The sequence below is a fragment of the Sphaerodactylus townsendi genome, linkage group LG03 (genome assembly GCF_021028975.2).
Source record: "Sphaerodactylus townsendi isolate TG3544 linkage group LG03, MPM_Stown_v2.3, whole genome shotgun sequence".
NCBI classification, from domain to species: domain Eukaryota; kingdom Metazoa; phylum Chordata; class Lepidosauria; order Squamata; family Sphaerodactylidae; genus Sphaerodactylus; species Sphaerodactylus townsendi.
The window spans coordinates 101907605-101925318 of record NC_059427.1 but is presented as its reverse complement, the minus strand read 5'-3'; the positions used below and the strand labels follow the sequence as shown (position 1 = coordinate 101925318).

At 43.6% G+C, this 17714-nt stretch overlaps 1 protein-coding gene across 3 annotated transcripts in view; it reads right to left on the bottom strand.

The window, feature by feature from the left end:
• The window catches only part of LOC125428235 (rho GTPase-activating protein 7-like), a 109929-nt gene that overhangs the window by 38719 nt on the left and 53496 nt on the right, over positions 1-17714 (bottom strand). The window contains exon 1 of one of the 3 annotated variants that reach the window (XM_048488000.1): positions 1090-1305. The exons of the other annotated variants lie outside the window; for them this stretch is intronic. Within the exon in view, the coding sequence (XP_048343957.1) occupies positions 1090-1102 (13 nt within the window). The 5' untranslated portion in view covers positions 1103-1305. Of the gene's footprint in view, positions 1-1089; positions 1306-17714 lie in introns of those variants that run through there. 3 annotated transcript variants of the gene reach the window in all.

Genomic DNA, 17714 nt, shown 5'->3' with positions numbered 1-17714 from the left:
AATGGTGTTATCACCAACTACAGCTACTTACTGCTGGTCTCCGCTTTTCTTCATTGTCCTGAATTTTACATAATTACATTTCATAGGGATTTGACCTGGCTGTTTACAACTGTTTCTCTTCCAATACTCATTCTGAAGGTTCTGTTTTGAGGCAGAAAAGCTCGGTAAAGACACTATATGATCAAAATGTGTATCTGCCTGATGAGGATGCATTGCACTCATTGGACAAAGATCACAAAAGTGAATCAGTTAGCCATGAAACTCCTGCTAATTTTTGTGCAGTTACTTCTCTAGAGGAGTTTTTTTTAAGAGCAGAAATAACTTTATGTCACTTCCACTTTTTCCAACTGTCTGGGTTGCAGAACATAAAACTCACTGTAAGTTTAAGCTGGACTCCTTACAAGGCTGTGCTACTGACCTAAATTCTTCTGTTGAGTTAAGACTGTAAGAAGAAGGATAATGTCAGACGTCTGTAAAAAAAAAAACTGTACATGTCCACATTGTCAAAAGCTTGCCTTCAGGAAGAACTAGAAGAAAGGTTAACAGTGAACAGTCAACAGTTCACAAATAAGTCAACACGCTGAAAGGAATGTAAAATATTTATTGGGCTATGAATCCTAAGAAGAATAGATTTCTTCATCAGCTCCCATTCAGAGAATAGTGTGTTACTTAGGATTCATCACATTCTTCAAACCAAACTGAACGAATGCCATCTACACTTTTTTTTTTTTCCGGGGGACAGGTGCTCACAACTGTTACTCTACAAACTGAAATGAAAATCCTCAGATATAACCATCACTGAACAAGGCTACACACTACCACCCCCAAACCGGAGAGTCATTCTCAAGCGATCGCCGTCAAAATGCTCCATCTGGGCACTGCTGACTCTTTCCACACCTCCCCGGGTTAAGGGAGAGGGAGAGAGAGTCAGTCATAGGATCGGATACAGACCCCTCTACCACTTGGTAGCAGCAATCCTCCTCCTCCCAGCCCGCCCGCCCGCCGATCCTGTACCCAAGATTGTCCCTTGCCCAGTCACTGATGCATAATGCCCAACGCCTCGGGCTCAAGCCAACCCACTGCACTCACGTGTGAGGATCATCTTGCCTCGGCGCTGTGTTAGGCGTGGCGGCTACGGGCGCCTCCGAGTCACTCTCCAGCCAGTCTTTTCGCCATTCGCACGGACTGACAAGCTCGGGGGCTCTCCAGTCTTCTAGTCGGAGTAAAATCCTGCTCGCGCCACTTGCAACAGGAGCAAGTGGCGCCAACCACACTTTGCCAACACCGGGAGCGGCCAAGCCTCTGCCCAGCTAGCAGCCGCGCCGGGTTACTGAGATGCGCGCGCCCTCCCCGCTCGGAGAACTCAGCCCCTGGTTTCCTTAGCCCCGCCCACCCCGGCTGCCTCCTATGGGTTGATTGCAAGCGCCGTGCCGAGGGTGAAGCCTCGGATTCCCAGGCACCGGACAACGTTCCCTATCCGGGGGACAGCAGGCGCAACAAAAGAGAGACACCGCGATTATGTTTAGAAGGTCTTCAAGCTGGAGTACCTCCTCGCTGGACTGCACTGATCCTTTTGTAGACATAACTTTGATGGAAGCTTAATGTGTTGAAATGTTCAATTGAGGCTTTTCATGGAATAGAGGTAAATAACCTCAATTAAAGGGGCAGGCCATGCTTTTTTCACTCTGGGCCTCTTGGGAAGACTATTAGCAAGAGTGGGAAAGCTCTCTCTGTGAGACCATCAGAAGTTGCTGCCAGTCAGATACAGTTAAAGGTTAAAGTAATCTATGGTCTGATTCAGTAGCTTCATGTGTAAAATTTTAGGGCAGGGGTGTCAGACATGCAGCCTAGGGTCTGGATCTGACTTCTTTGAGCCGGATTATCAGACCATGAGTGAGCTGAAACAACCACTTCTGTCTCCCAATCGGACCTGATGAGTCTGCTTTGGGTTTGCCAGTCCATGCACCCACCCACTTCACTCCTGATCTGGCCTGGCAAACCCACTGCGAGTCGTCAGTCCAGGCACGCACTCATCCATCCCTTCTGCCAATCAGGCCTAGTGAGCCCACTGCAGGCTCGGCAGTTCAGACAGCCACCCCTCCCCGTTTCAATCTGTTCTGGTGAGCCCCCACCCCACCCCAGGTCCATCAAAGCCAGTTTTGTCTACTCAGATGGCAGCTGCTCTCCAGGGTTTCAGGCCAACATTTTTCACACCACGTACTTTCAGATCCATTAACTGGAGATGCTGGGGATTGTATGCTGATCTACCACGAAGTCAAAAACCCTCCCCACAGCATTCTGAATTTGGCAAATATGCATGCATTCATTCATGCATGCATTCATTCATTCATTCATTCATTCTATGACAAACATGAATTTAAACTGGGGAATCATCAAGTGATAAGAGATTCTTTTCTATTACTGAAGCCTCTCTCTCTCTCTCTCTCTCTCTCTCTCTCTCTCTCTGGTCTTTTCCACACAGCAGAAATAAAACGTCCTGTAGACATGTTAAAAAGATCCGTTTTGAATGTCTTATGAAGCTATGGTGACATAACACAAGAATCTGCAATATGCACATATTCAAGTCATGGTAGCTTTGCAGACACCTCCCTCAAAAAAAAAGGATAAGCGACATGTCTGTGGGATCACAAGGCAAAACAAGCTCTATTCATCTACTTTTTACAGTGCAATGGCCATCGGATGAGCTACAAGCAGAGGAAACCTCCATGAGAAACCTTCACCACATGGCATAGGCAGGAGGGTCCTGAAGAAGGCAGAAAATGGCAGACATAACTGCAGCAAAAAATGAAAGTAAGAGCTGAGGAAAGGAGATATAGGAGAAATTAAGCATCTCCTGCGTGCTTTAATTTACAGGAAAACAGGAAGCCTGCTTTAGTTTACAGGAAAGTCTTCAACCCATCTTCATAAAATAAAGTTCTCTAGTGATTTTTGAAAAACCCGGGTTGAAAGAAATAAAACTGCATGAACACATTTTGGGGGAGGGAGCTGTGCAAACATCTTTCCCCAACCCCTTTTTATAATGTCCTCAAGAAGTTATATTTGTGCTGTGCAGAAAAGACCTCTCTCTCTCTCTCTCAGCTTCTTAAGACAAGTCAATAGTCAGAAATGCATTTGTGTTGTATTTAGATGAGTGTTTGTTGAACAATTCCACACTTGAATAATTATTTGTGAAAATTTTAACTTGTAAAAGCTTTGGTTGATTGAAGCACAAGTGGAATCATGTTTAAAGCACTGAAATTCCAAAATATGTCTCCACCCACAAATGAGATAAGCATCAAATAAGAAGCAAAATATAAAAAACTCTTAGAATACAAAATACACACACACAGCACCCCAACACAGTTCCAACATCCAGATGTGGTTCTGAGATCAGAGATATTTGTGTTTGTTTTGAAAGCAATCATATTTCAATGTGTTACTGTTTTCAAATTTTAATGAGATAATACCACACAATAAGTTGGATCCAAAGGTGTAATTCCTCCAGTTTAATGGTGGTTTTGTTGGCACAAGTTCTGTTGATGGAGGATGGAAAAGTAATTTTTTAAAATCAATTTTGCCCTGCACAGTGCATATCCTCCATTTTAAACTCTCCTTCATGAAGTTTTCTTGACCTCCCCCATGAACAAAATTTGAGAACTACAAAGAATGCATTGAGGTGAGGGTGGGAAGCAGGGAAGTCCTTCTCTATCAGGTGCTATCCTTGGACATCTTTGAATCCAAACCAGCATATATTAATCACATTTGGAGCTAAAAACAGGCAAAGAGTACAGTACAGTAATAGTATAAAGAGAGGGGAGACAGCTTACTTTTCCAGGACTAGTACTTTTCCAAGGCTAGTATACAGAATGCAGATGAAAGCAAGATCCTTTTAAAAGAGTACTCAGTTCAATGAGATCATGACAATTAAATGGATTTAAATAGTATTGGTAGCCCTGTAACATTGTTATGTCCCCTCAAGTTAATTGTACTGGCTAAAATTAGGTAAACCATCTTGAGTCTCAATAAGAAACACTATAACATAAAAATAATACCTAAACTAAATTACTAATTACCTGTACAACAGGGTACAGAATTGCTATCAGTATCATAAGGAATATCAGAGTAATCATCACAATTGCTCTTAAAATAATCTTGGTATTTTTGTTGTTGTGTTGGGGGGGCATGATATTAAGCATACCCTAGGAAAGGCCTTCGAACTTTGCTGAGAAACTTGCTCTTCCCTCTAATGGAATGAAAGTCTTGAATGTTTCAGATTTCTTACTGTATTTATAGCAGGGGTCCCCAAACTTTTTAAACAGGGGGCCAGTTCACTGTCCCTCAGACTGTTGGAGGGCCGGACTAAAAAAAACTATGAACAAATTCCGATGCACAAATGATTGTAAAATGTTTGATTTCACCTTTCAGCCTTTCTGTCATGGTCTGTTTTTAGAACAGTGACCAAAGTATGTCAAGTACAGGGTGGGCTCCAAATATTGTTGGGGAGGCTGTGGAATACCTTCCCCTGTAAAAAAAAAAAGCAGAACTTTCCCAATGAAGCATTCCATCTAACCCAGAATCAGGTATCATCCTGGGTTCTTTCCTCCCTAGCAGCCAGTGAGCGATTCGCCAGCCTGGCTGATGCCAATGGGAGTGGGGCGGAACAGAAAGCCTGAGAGCAACACATGGAGTAGCCAAGAGGGAAGGGCGGAGCAGGCGTTGCCACATGTAAGGTTTCCAACTCTGGGTCAGAAAATTCATGGAGATTTGGGGGTGCAATCTGAGAAAGACAGGGTTTGGGGTGGGGAGCCCACCGTCCAAAGTAGTCATTTTCTCTAGGAATTGATCTCTGTCACCTGGAGGTCAGCTGTAATTCTGGGATATCTCCTGGCCTCCCCTAGAGGTTGGCTACTCTTACATAGAGGTAGTATCCACACATATGTCTCCTGCCTGTGATCAGCAATGTTTAGAAAGCAGCAACTCCAGTCACAGAAAAAGAGCAGACCTGTGGGCATTGCCTTGTTGCAAAGGCTGGTTGGGGAGAAAGGAGCCCAGGAGCCCAAGGGAGCCGATCTGGCAGACCCCGAGGGCCGCGGGTATCTCCAGGGCTCTGTTTTCCCTCCAGCAGACCCAACAGTCAAAGCCACGGAGACCCGTTCGCCACCTACCAGCCGGTCCCGCAAGGTGGGCGGTGGGGATCACCCTGTTTGCTTTCAGCTGGGCTTGTTGGCAGGGGCAGAGGTGGGTAGCCCCATTCTCGGGTTGTGGGGGGCGTGAAGGCAGACAAGTGACTGCAAGTACAACAACCCAGTGGGAAACCCTCCCACGCCGCCAGACCCGCACCCCACATCAATGGCCGTTGGGGCCGGTTCCTCCTCTCCCTCGAGCCCGTACTGCACATGAATGGAGCCATCACTGCCATGCCTGGCGGGCCGGATAAATGCCTTCAGGGGGCCACATTTGGCCCCCGGGCCATAGTTTGGGGACCCCTGATTTATAGCATCTGAGCACAACTTGCATTTCTGCATGGCACAGTGTTTTTTTTAAGTTAAGGAGATGTTACAATGAAATCACTTCTATCAGGAAATTCAGCACAAATGTCTTAATTTTATCTGATCTGATCTGCATCATAAATCAAATAAATCAATTTCATTTATGATGCAGATCAGATCAGATAAAATCAAAGTTGAGCATGGCACTTAGTGACACAAATGAGTGGAAGTTTCCTTGTTGACCAAAATTGCACGACTAGGTCATGGATTAAGAGGATAATTACTTTAAACCTACCATTCATGGTTGGAATACACTCTCTGTTGGCAGTTATCCAAGTAATTCTATTTACACCTAATTGCTACTAAGAATTCTCCTTTGCCCAGTACAATTAACCTCCCAGTGACCTGGAATCTGTTGAGAAACATCACTTCTGCTATCAATGACTTGCCTTAAGAATTTACAGAGGTCCTTCCATACAGTTAACCCAGCTGGAAAGTTCTGCAATTATTAAGATATTCTGTGTGTTTTAAAAGGATGTTATTATATCACTTCTTTAAAATTAGAATAAGCATTGCTCATTCTACACATGAGCATGATTTTACATCTCTGTCTGTTAGGCATAAATGGGTAACATTGCAATTGGCAAAGTTTATGGCCCTGGTTATAAACCTATAGTCAAAACCTTCTTGTGCAAGTTTGATTGACACATATTAATTAGTTTTGCACTGGCTTAGTTATTATTATTATAGGAATAGTAAGTTATTGTTAATTCTGCTTCTTGTAGCTCTCCAGGTTGTGTTTTAAACATGTATCATGCATTTTAATTGTCTAATGGATATTTTATAGATTTTACTTGATATTGTGATTGCCTTGTTTGTTTTTTGTTTTGCTGTGACTTTGAGGTAATACAATAAACTGAATTGATTCGTAGAGTCTTCTGATTTAAATACTATATTTAAATACTTTATTTCCTTTAAATACTATATTTACCCAAAAGGAAGATGACATTGGATGTAAAGCAACACTTCTAAGAAGTTATATACAAAAGTTATTAATTACATCTGGTATGCAGATTTAATATACCCCTCCTTTTCTAAGAGCACATGAACAATACTTTCTATTAGAATGCAGCATATGCTATGTATTGCATGCAAAGTCCTCCAAATTGAATAAAGTTTTTAAGGAAAATAATATCCCTATCTGTGTTTAAAAAAACAACCCTTTACATCATTACTTATCACACTCCAAAGTCGATTCCACACAGCATAATAATACTAGGTTACATTCAATATTTAAAAATCTGGGTCTATTTTATCCCAGTTTCTCCCTTCACATGGGTGCCTGTTTCCATGAAGAAACAGAGTTAAGACTAGGAGGAAATACTCCGATTTATTTCGCACAAGCCTGACTTTTTTTTGTTTTTACAATGCAGATTCAGCACGCATTCTCAAACATCCCTGGTATGCTGCATTCTGATTGGCTCTCCTCCCCCCCCTCCCCATGCTTCTAATTGGCAGATCCCCAGGAACTGCAAGAAAACCAAGCAGGGCACAAACACCTTTTCTATAGGTTTGAAAACCTTTTCTCTAGCTTTGAAAAAGAGCCAGTGCAGTGAGCAACATAGCAAGCACTTGTGCTATACAGAGTAAAAACATGACCAATACTGGGCAGAGCACTATGTCCCTTCCACATTTAAAGGTGTGTAAGAAACCACAACACAAGACACTTATCTCCCCCCCCCCCCAATATACCAAATAACATTTGACTGGTCTTTTGGGCTGTCATGTGGTGAGAGCATTCTGCCAGGCAGGCACTTCCCCACCTTCCATCCCAGGACCTAGTTGGGAATGTGAGCCTGGAGCTACAGGCTGGGCTCTCCGGGCTGTGGCACTTGGCAAGAGCGAGCGGGAACAGGGCTAGCACTCATGCTTTCCCCCGCTTGCCTGACTCCTGGGCTCATTCCGCACACGCAAAATAATGCACTTTCAAGCTGCTTTCACAACTGTTTTTGCCATTCCGCACAGCTGCAAAGAGCCCTGAAAGCAGCTTGAAAGTGCATTATTCTGCGTGTGCGGAATGAGCCCTAGAAGAGGTGTCAAGGGGCAGAAAACTTGCTTGGGAAATGTTTTAGAAAGGGTGGGCTGCAGCTCAACAGAAATGAAACTGACATGATGTAAGGCAGGAAGATCAGGTGGCATGGGAAAAATAAATCTGTTTTGCTTGCTCCTGTGGTGTTTGCATGGAAGCAGATTCAACGTGAGATTTTGGAAAAAGATCGCAATTTTAGCAGTTTTTTAAAAACCCGTGATGAGGGAAATATTGCTGGGAAAACCAGCTTTAGGATTGGGAACCATGTGAACTTCCTGCCGAAATCAGGATATTTCCCTTGCTCAACCCAGAATATTTGGACCATGTGGAATCTACCTATGGCAGAGGGGGGGACTATCAAATCTTTCAGTAATAACACAACCATACCTGTACTCTATCACCAGATTCTATTTTTAAACAGAGGCTACATGGCAATTTTCCCCAGATATGTTCCTGAGCTCATCTACCAGATGTTGTCTGAAAGTCTCCAGTGTCTCAGGAGCCTGGGGTGAGGGTGGGGGCTTCCAACTAGGATCAAGACCTTAGTATGCAAGTAAATGGAGCTTAAGCCTTCTCAGATTGGTAAAATGGCACATGAGAAGAAATTGGTTCCCAGTTCGTTTTCTAGCACAATTTGAAGCTTTTAACTTTGAAATGCCCTAAATTTCCTTGTTCCATTTTAATAAACATTTCCTCCTGTATCTTCTTGCATACATTGAAAGCATCTGAGCTTGCATTGCTTAAGTTATACCAATAGTCAGTTACAAAATTATTAACAACTAGAACCAAGTTATGTTATTCTCCAGTGAGGCTCCTCCAGGTGAGCTTGTCTTTTATTTTCAAAAGGTAGAAATCATTTCATTTCAGCAGGACTCTTGGGGTGGGGGAGGGCAGGAGGATGAAGCCATATATGGTTTTCTGGCACCCACCAGACAGAATTGTAAAATGTAACTGTGCTGCTCATTTGTAGTTTTGTGAGGTGTTAGTGTGTTTTAAATTGATACTTTTTAATATTGTTGCATAATTTATTCTAGCATCCCTGAGACATGGCAGGAAGAGATCAAATTTTGAAGTAAAGTAAGAGTTGAAAGACGTCATTTGTCCTACAGAACTAGTCACAAGCACTTTTCTGGGGATGTTGATCCATTTTTTTCAAATAAGGAATGGCTGTCCCTTAATTCTAAAGAGGCAGAGTGTGCATACAACAAAACTACCCTAGCTATCCAAGAGTGGCATTCTTCCAATAAATGGAGTCATTAAGAGCCATTCCCCTTCCTCACATATTTTAAGAGTGATGTCACTGGAACATTTCCTAGGTAAACATGTTACCATCAGAAATCCTGTTTCTCCTTCCTATGGTAATAAAAAAGGAGCACTTGAGCTCTACCCATACTCACAAAGCTCACTTTCATTTCAGTGACCTAACCTACAATAAATCTTTAAGTAACCCATTACTATATTTAAAGGTTTTTATAGCGATACTATAAGAGAAGCATTGCTTCAATTCACATTACCTAAAATGGCTTTATTTATTAAAGAAACCTCTGTTTTCAAAACACGTATTTTGTCTCTATTTTATGCTGCTCAGTCATCCCCAAATGCTGCAAATGTGTCATGCTGCAGGCTGATTAGAAAACAGTCTCTATTCTATCTCTATCCAGGCAGAAAGAAATTATGCAAAAGCTAGGCAAAATAGTCTCCCTCCGCCCACATTAATGCCTAAGGGGCATTCTCAGCACCTTCTTGAACATACCATCCTAGGGAGAGCCTGATCTAGGCTTTGATAACTTCACCACCATGCAACACTAGAAGATACTTTGAATTACTGTGCTGTCCCAACACACCTTTTAAGATCTGCAATTTTTGGACATTTAAATAGAGGTAAGAATGAAGCAATTAGCCAGTAATTTATACTTGCCAATAACATTTTAAAGGCAACACTGATCAGAAGTCCAAAATGTTCAAAGACATTTCAGTAGCAGTAGCAGGCATAAGGAAGTAGAGAAAATTTTAGACATTTGAGCATAATTTTCTAATATAGTCACTTTAAACAGTTTAATCTGCCCCCCTGTGACGCTATCAAAATGTATGCATACTATATATATGGAAAATAGATTATATTTTCAAAACCTGGTGTGCATGCACACACTCAAGAGAAAAAGGTGCAAAACATAAGAGAGGTGCAACACCCTGGTCTTTCCCAAGGGCATCTTTCCTGAAATCTACTGACCTTATTACTGAGGTTTTACTATAATGCCCAGCTACACATTCAGAGTCAGGATTAGGAAACTTTTTCAGAATAACCTATCAGTAGAGATCTGTGTCATTCATTTGTTAATGATATTTTTGTGGTCATGGACCACCACCACCAACTCCAGCATACAGCCACCTTTTGTCAGTTTTGAGAAATTGGAGCTTCCTGGCTTCTCAGACAGTGTTGAGCCATCTCTTTTCTATCCATCTAGCCTGTCATCAGGCTCATTCCAAGGCACAGGACATTGCAGGAACTGCATCTGATTAGCAACACATTCTATTCACATGCCCGTCCAACCAGAGAGGCAAATAAATCAACTGTGAGAATGCTAAGATTCCAGGCAAGGACGTAGGTAGGGGGGGGGGTTTCTTGGGTTCAGACCCCTCCATTGCATGTCTGAAGTTCCGCCCCCCCCCCTTTAAGGGTTTTTGTATTTTAAAGTGTTTTTTGTTTTTGGCCTGCAGGGGGCGCAGTTTTTAGGTTAGCGGCACCAAAATTTCCGGCTATCGTCCGGTGACACTCCTGATGATACCAGCCAAGTTTGGTGAACTTTGGTTCAGGGGGTCCAAAGTTATGGACCCCCAAAAGGGGTGCCCCATCCCCCATTATTTCCAATGGGAGCTAATAGTAGATGGGTCTACTCATTTGAGGGTCCATATCTTTGGACCCCCTGAATCAAACTTCACTAAACCTACGTGGTATCATCAGGATAGTCTGCTGCTGATAGCACCCTGGTTTGGTGAAGGCTGGTCCAGGGGGTACAAAGTTATGGATCCCCAAAGCGGGTGCCTCCATCCCCCATTGTCTCCAATGGGAGCTAATAGGAGATGGGGGCTACACCTTTGAGAGTCCATAATTTTGGACCCCCTGAACCAAACTTCACCAAACCTGGGTGGTATCATCAGGAGAGTCTCCCAAAGATACCCTGAAAGTTTGGTGCTGCTAGCATAACAATTGTACCCCTGACAGCAGGCACCCCCCAAATTTTCCCAGATTCTCTTTTTAAATCCACCCCCTTCAGCATGGATTTAAAGGGAGAATCTGAGGTCCCCAGTTTAAACACTGAAAGTGATGCTGATTCAGGGTGGGGAATAATCCACCCCAAAACAGCATCACTTTCAATATTGTTTTATCTGGGGACCTCAGATTCTCCCTTTAATGTGGATTTAAAAGGAGAATCTGGGATCCCTAATTTAAACACCATTGAAAGTGATGCTGTTTGGGGGTGGATTCCAGCATCACAGCAATCACCCATGGGGGGGCAGGGAGGGGTGCAAACCTCACATTTTGCGCTGAGCTCCATTTTCCCTAGCTACCCCTCTGCCTGGAGGGGAGAGAGAAGGGACTGCCGGCTGCCAGCTGGGAGCCCACCTGGTGGGGGAGGCGGGGCGGGCGGGTCATGGGAGTCTGCCATCCCTTGCCTCGAAGAGCTGCTTTTATAAGCACTTAGACTGGGGGTGAGGCTTGGGGAGGCGTGGCCACACCCCCAGAGGCAGGTGGGGGCATGGACTCACCCCCGAACCCCCCCATAAAAAAATCTATACCTATGTCACTGATTCCAGGGATGATAGCTTTCAAGGAAGTCTGGAGGTGGCCCACCTAAGCAGTTATTGTTCAGAGATATACCGTAGCTCTATGTTTTATAAATTTGTCTAATTACCTTTATAAGTCATCTAAAATATTTATTTGAAACATTTATATCCTATCCTGCAACAAGACCACCAGTTTCTGGGTTGAGGTAGCAAAAATGAATAATAAAAAACAAAGCAGCTAACACATTAAAACAAACCAGCAGGTATCAAGATTTCTAACAGGAACAGATTACATATATGGTGTTTTATCAACATCAGAAGTAAGGAAACATAAGCATGAGAAATAAAGTACGTTTTCACTCTGCCTTTGAAAGTTAACAAATCCAGCTCCAGGTTAGCATCCAAGTGGAGGACATTCCAAAGTTATTGTGCCACAAATGAAAAAGTCCTGTTCCTAAATACCATCCACCTCACCTATAGAAGGGTAACCAGAGACTCAGCTTTGGGTGTCTGGATTTTCAAGGCAAGGTGTGTAGCAACGTGACAGAGGGCCTTCTTGGTTATGGTACCAAAACTATGGAACTTCTCCCCCAAGGACCAATGGGTGAATATTTCTTTGTTTTACCTAGTGTTCCCTCAGTGATTATTCCATCCTGCATTACTTTTGAATTTGTTCTTTTCAGTTTTATTTATGTATTTTAACTGTGATCTTATCTGGTTTCATGATATATTTTTATTACTCTTGGTGTAATTCCTAGAAGCAAGGCAACCCTGATCTGATAGAAAAAATGGGATACAAGTGTTGTAAATAAACAAAGAAAGAGCGACAGTAGCAAAATGAAGGTCCTGAACATCAATGGTCTCCAATGGCCACCCTGCAATAACATATGGACTGTGTTTTATAATATTAGCAAGTTAGCAACTTGTGTCAATATTGCTTTATGGGAGAAGTATGGCTGGAGAGCATGCAAGTTTGATAAGCCTTGACTGGAATGTACTTAATGGCAATGATTGAATGGATCTTCCATACATTCTGGTGTAGCTTATTCATCTTGTTCTCCACATCTCCAAGAAAGAGCTATATTTGTTTTGGATGGAATACACTGTTTAAACAGCATAAACTTCTTGTCTGATGTTGTGAAATCCTACCACCTTTGCACCATAAATGAAATAGCCCTTTGTTTTAGTAGTTAATGCAAAAGCTGGCCCCAGGCAGGGCCCTATTGTGTAGCACGCATTTTATATCCTGTCTCTCTTTCATTGAATTAAACTGTTAGGATGTGCTGGCAGACAGGAATACTACTCTAAACAAACATCAGGGAGAGTTCACTACATGCAAATGCTCCAGCCTGATAACTAGAGATCATGTGGTGCAGTTAACAATGCAAGGATGTATTCACTGATGAATACAGAAAAGGGAGAAATCATTTTCTTTTAATGCCACAAAAGGAACAACAACAGAAGGAGAGCCTGTTCAGTTAATTTATCATCTTGGGAGATGAAAAGCACATTTTGTCCATTTCTCTTCTGCACATATTAAAGTTATTCTGAACTTCCACATAGCTTATCATAAGAGAGTTGAAGAGCCAAAGCACTTTCCCAGATGTGCAAGTTTAGGCATAAAGCACAAACATAAGAGGTTGAGGCAAGTGTGGATGAGGACCATCCAATGGGGAAGAACAGATAGCTATACTTCCCAGATGTCATTTCTCTGCCTGGAAATCCACCCTCACCCCAAAGGGCTTCAGGTATCTTTAAAAAAGAATTTATGGTTAGGAAAATAGGACAGGGAGGGAAGCAGTATTCCAACTGACTCCATGTCATGGTGCCAATCCCTTTTCTATGCCTCACCCCACAGCTTAAATATATTGCTAGACATTGGTGTAGGGCATGGGTCAGCAACCTGTGGCCCTCCAGATGTTCATGAACTACAATTCCCATCAGCCCCAATTGGCCATGCTGGCAGGGGCTGATGGGAATTGTAGTTCATGAACATCTGGAGAGCTGCAGGTTGCAGCCCCCTGGTGTAGGGGAAGGAAATGCCGCCCGGGGCAAAATGGCATCCAGGCCCCGCCCTGCCCCATGCCATGCCCCTCCACTTACCTTAGTTTATTCAGCTGCAAAGAGCAGTCGGCTGAAAATGAGCCTGGCTGGGCCACCGGCTGAACTAAGGTAAGTGGGGGAGTAGGCCCTACCCCCCACAGGGCTCCGCCCCACCCCCCACTTACCTTAGTTCAGCTGGCTGCAAAGAGTAGCCAGCTGAAAAAGTAGCCTGGTTGGGCAGCTGCCCAGCCCCACAGCCCAGCCCCGCCAGGCTGCTCTGAGCTGCAGGGCCTGGCTGGTGGGGCAGGGCCATGCAGGAGTGCCCAGCAGTGGCCTCCGCCGGGCTTGGTTCAGCGACTTCTGGCGAGTCTGGCAAGGCAGGGAAAGGAGGAGGGGGAGGGGGTGTGGGAGGTGATTTTATGCTCCCCACATCACACCAATGGTGTGCGCCCGAGGCACGGTGCTCCCCCCGTCCCATGGTAGCTACGCAACTGCCCCTATATCTAAGGTTATGTTAATTGGCATCCTTTGTTTTATCAGTTCTAAATATTTCTGTCTATAGATTTCCAAATTTGCATACCCTGGGTATAAATCTCCACCCATGTCAAATCCAAATACTAGAACAATTTGAGACAAAGATGTGATGCATAAGGAAATAGTTGTTTGATTCTTCCTACCTCAGAATTGCATTGTGTTTTCCATTAGAGGGAAATGCTTTAAGATTTAACTAACTGGAATCCCTAAAACTTCAAACAGTAACTGCTGTCTGCTCAGCAAGTTATCTTCCCACACAATTCCCAGAGACAAGAAAATATGTTTAAAAACACACATCCTAAGTTACGGGGAAAATCCTGTGGAAGTAGGACAAAGATTAGCAATACTGATTCATCATGTGCTTTTGGGCATCCAGTTGGTATGTACACCCTGTCACCTATTAAACATAACGGATGGTGGTGATAGGTGGGTGGGCGATTTCTTCCAAAGTTCTGTGAGGGAAATTTTTAGGTTATGACATTGTCTCTCCATTTCCTCCTCTTGTTCTTGTTGACAACATTTTGCTTTTGTTTATGTTTTTTCTTCAATCCTTTTTATTTCCTTCTTCTCACTTCTGCTGACAGAGCCCTACAGTTTCATAGTTTTGTTCTAAATGCTCTGGATAAATGCACATATTCAGTTGAAGTGATAGAGAGCTTAAGACCAATGTGTACATTAGAGCTCTTAAACAGGACTGCAAACATGATAATTACACAAGATTCTAAATTTCCATTAAAATGCAGAGGCATAGAAGAGGTAGAGCAGCGGGAATTAGAAATGCCAATATTGGAGAAGAGCAGTCAGAGAAGAATATCAGGAAGGCCAGTCCTCACTGGCTTTATATGATCCAAACTGAGGTTACACCTCCCATGGTGCACACTGCACAGTTCTCTAGAGAACTTCTACCATGCTTTGACAGCAAGGTTCCAAACCTGAAACAAAGAAGTGCCCTTTCATAAAGCCCCTGACAAAGCTTATTGAGTTCATCAAATCCACTCTTGGGCTCATTCTGCACATGCAGAATAATGCACTTTCAAACTGCTTTCAGTGCTCTTTGAAGCTGTGCAGAATAGCAAAATCCCCTTCAAACAGTTGTGAAAGTGATTTGAAAACGCATTATTTTGTGTGTGCGGAAGGGTCAGTCAGAGGAGTCAGAGGAACCACTGGGTGCCCTCAGTTATTTCCGCAGACAGGATCCAAGAAGACCTATGCACTTCTAAGTATTATTTATTTGCGGGGGGGGGGGGGGGGGCATCTTTTTTATCAATAATTTTTGGGTTTTAGAAGCCTGGAAATTTTTGGTAAAGCTGAAAAAAAAGATACCCATTGGCTCTATTCAGCTTTTTACCAATGGGGGTGGATTGGACTTGAGAAGCCATGGTGGGGAGAACTGCAACTGAATGCATACTGGGCTGAGCCAAGAATAGCATTTAGAACCCCCCCCCCCCCCCCACACACACACACAACCAGAGGACTTAAAAAGTAGTGACAGCAGGGAGATCTGAATGCTGCTCTGGGCTGAGCTAAGCGCAGAATTGAGATCTCCCCCTTGCAGGATTTGGGAAGCAGCAGTGGCTGGGAGATCTGAATGTTACACTGGACTGAGCCTAGGACAGCATTCAGATCTTACGCACGCACGCACACACTCCAAAAGTTGAGGTTCAGGTGTAAACTCTGGTGCCCAAAGTTTAGAAGGGATGGAACATTCATCCATCTCCCTTTTCTCTTCAGACTTCCCCAAACTATAGGACAGTGGTGGCGAACCTTTGGCACTCCAGATGTTATGGACTACAATTCCCATCAGCCCTTGCCAGCATGGCCAATTGGCCATGCTGGCAAGGGCTGATGGGAATTGTAGTCCATAACATCTGGAGTGCCAAAGGTTCGCCACCACTGCTATAGGATCACTTCAGAGCTTTTGAAGTAAATCTACCTCAGTACTAGGTATCAGAATTCTTCTTCCACACAAAGTTTAAACTCCCCTCCTGGCTAGAGATTGGTTCCTCTCTGACACCATTTCTCTCTCTCAACCAGCTCCCTCTGTTCTATACAAACAGTTCAGGTGATGAACTAGCTCTGGGGTAGGAATTCTTCTTTCCCTAGAAATGTATTCCCCTCTTTGGTTAGAATATGGTCCTTTCCCCAAAAAAACTCTTCCCCTGCCAACACCACAGACCCAGCAACAGAGACTAAACACCTCTGGACCATCAAATTCTGAGAATTTTCCCCCACAAAAAGCCCTTATTAGCAGTTTTGACTTGGTTCTAAACTCCACCCCCAGCACATCTCTCACAATCAGAGACTCTGTGAGGAAATAACCTTTCACAGTCACCTTTTTTTCCTGCCTCTGCATGCTTCTAGTTCTGAAGTAACATTATACAGAATGAAGTTTTTATTCACTATTTTCCTTAGGTCCATCACAAAAGTGTTGTATTCTCAGCCCAGAGCTGTCAGATAACAGATAGCTAGTCTTATTCAATCTGCCTTGGTCCTACCAGACTTCATTAGCAGGGCGGCTAAAGATTCTTCAATAAACTGGAGCTGCCTTTTAGGATACAAACAAGCAGCTCCTAAACTGTTCTCTATGGAGAAATAATTAGTCACACCACTCTCTTTGTTTTCACTTGAAATACTGCGTTAAACATGGCTTAAAATGTACACCTTGCCTGAATGTTATTTTTCCATGTAAGCAATTAGCACAGCTGTCAGAATGTCATTTTATGGCTGTAAGTGGAGTATTTCATGAGCAAACGGAAAGGATAAAACTGGACTGTGACCCTGGTTGAACAGCTTGGCAAAGTTCACTTGCACAAAACAAGTCCACCTGCCTATGAAGTTTTCCCAGTAATGTAATGAAGAGCTTTGGGACAAAATGCCACAGTTAGGTCAATTCACAAATGAAATAATTTCAAGGGTTTTCTCCAACCATCCAAGTAGGAGCACAAGTATAGTTTCCAGGGCCAACTCCCTACCTGCTTGTGTTCCTCTCAAGTATATATTAGGCTTACCTATTTCAAGGTGAAGCCTAGAGTTCTTCCAGAAATAAAACTAATCTCTAGATTGTTGGAAGTGAAGGACCTTGTTCTGTCTCTTAACCTCAAACTCCAGAGGGGAACTTGACTAGAGAGTCAGAGAGATCAAGGAGTCAAGGCAATGGGCGTCCTTTCTCTACAGTTCTGACACAATCCCTTTGTAGATTGCTACTCAGGCTTATTTTTCAAGGTCAAAATGTTAGCATGGAGAATACTTCTGTGCAGTTGGGAGTTCTTTACGGATCCTGGTGCTACAGTGTGTCTGCCATGTTGTTGCCCCAGTGGCGCCCCGTAGCAACTTTCAAAACCCACCAAATTTGAGGTTCTTTTGAAATGCTGCTTTGTTACTCTGGAGCCCCGGCTCTGGCCTGCCCCACCAATCAACAGGCGCTGGATGTTTTTGACAGAATTGGCGCCCTGCCATCCACAGAACCCCACAGCCTCCTTCCACGAGTAAAATCCATGTGTCTGTATGAGGGAAGCTGTGCCCTGCTGTCTGTGGTACCTGACATACCCCTTCCATGAGTAAAAAAAAATCTGATGGGAGGAAATGTGAGATTGAGGGAAGAGCCATTTCCCCTCGCTGCTTGTAGCTTGACATGTATGGCCATTGTGGATGGCGGAGGGGAATGCGGGGGGGGGGGACCATTTCCCTCTCTGTTTTCAGCTGGCAAATGTGTGGATCGCAGAAGGGAATGTGGGGTGAGGGGAGGGTCGTTTCCCTCTTTCTTTTGTCAAGCC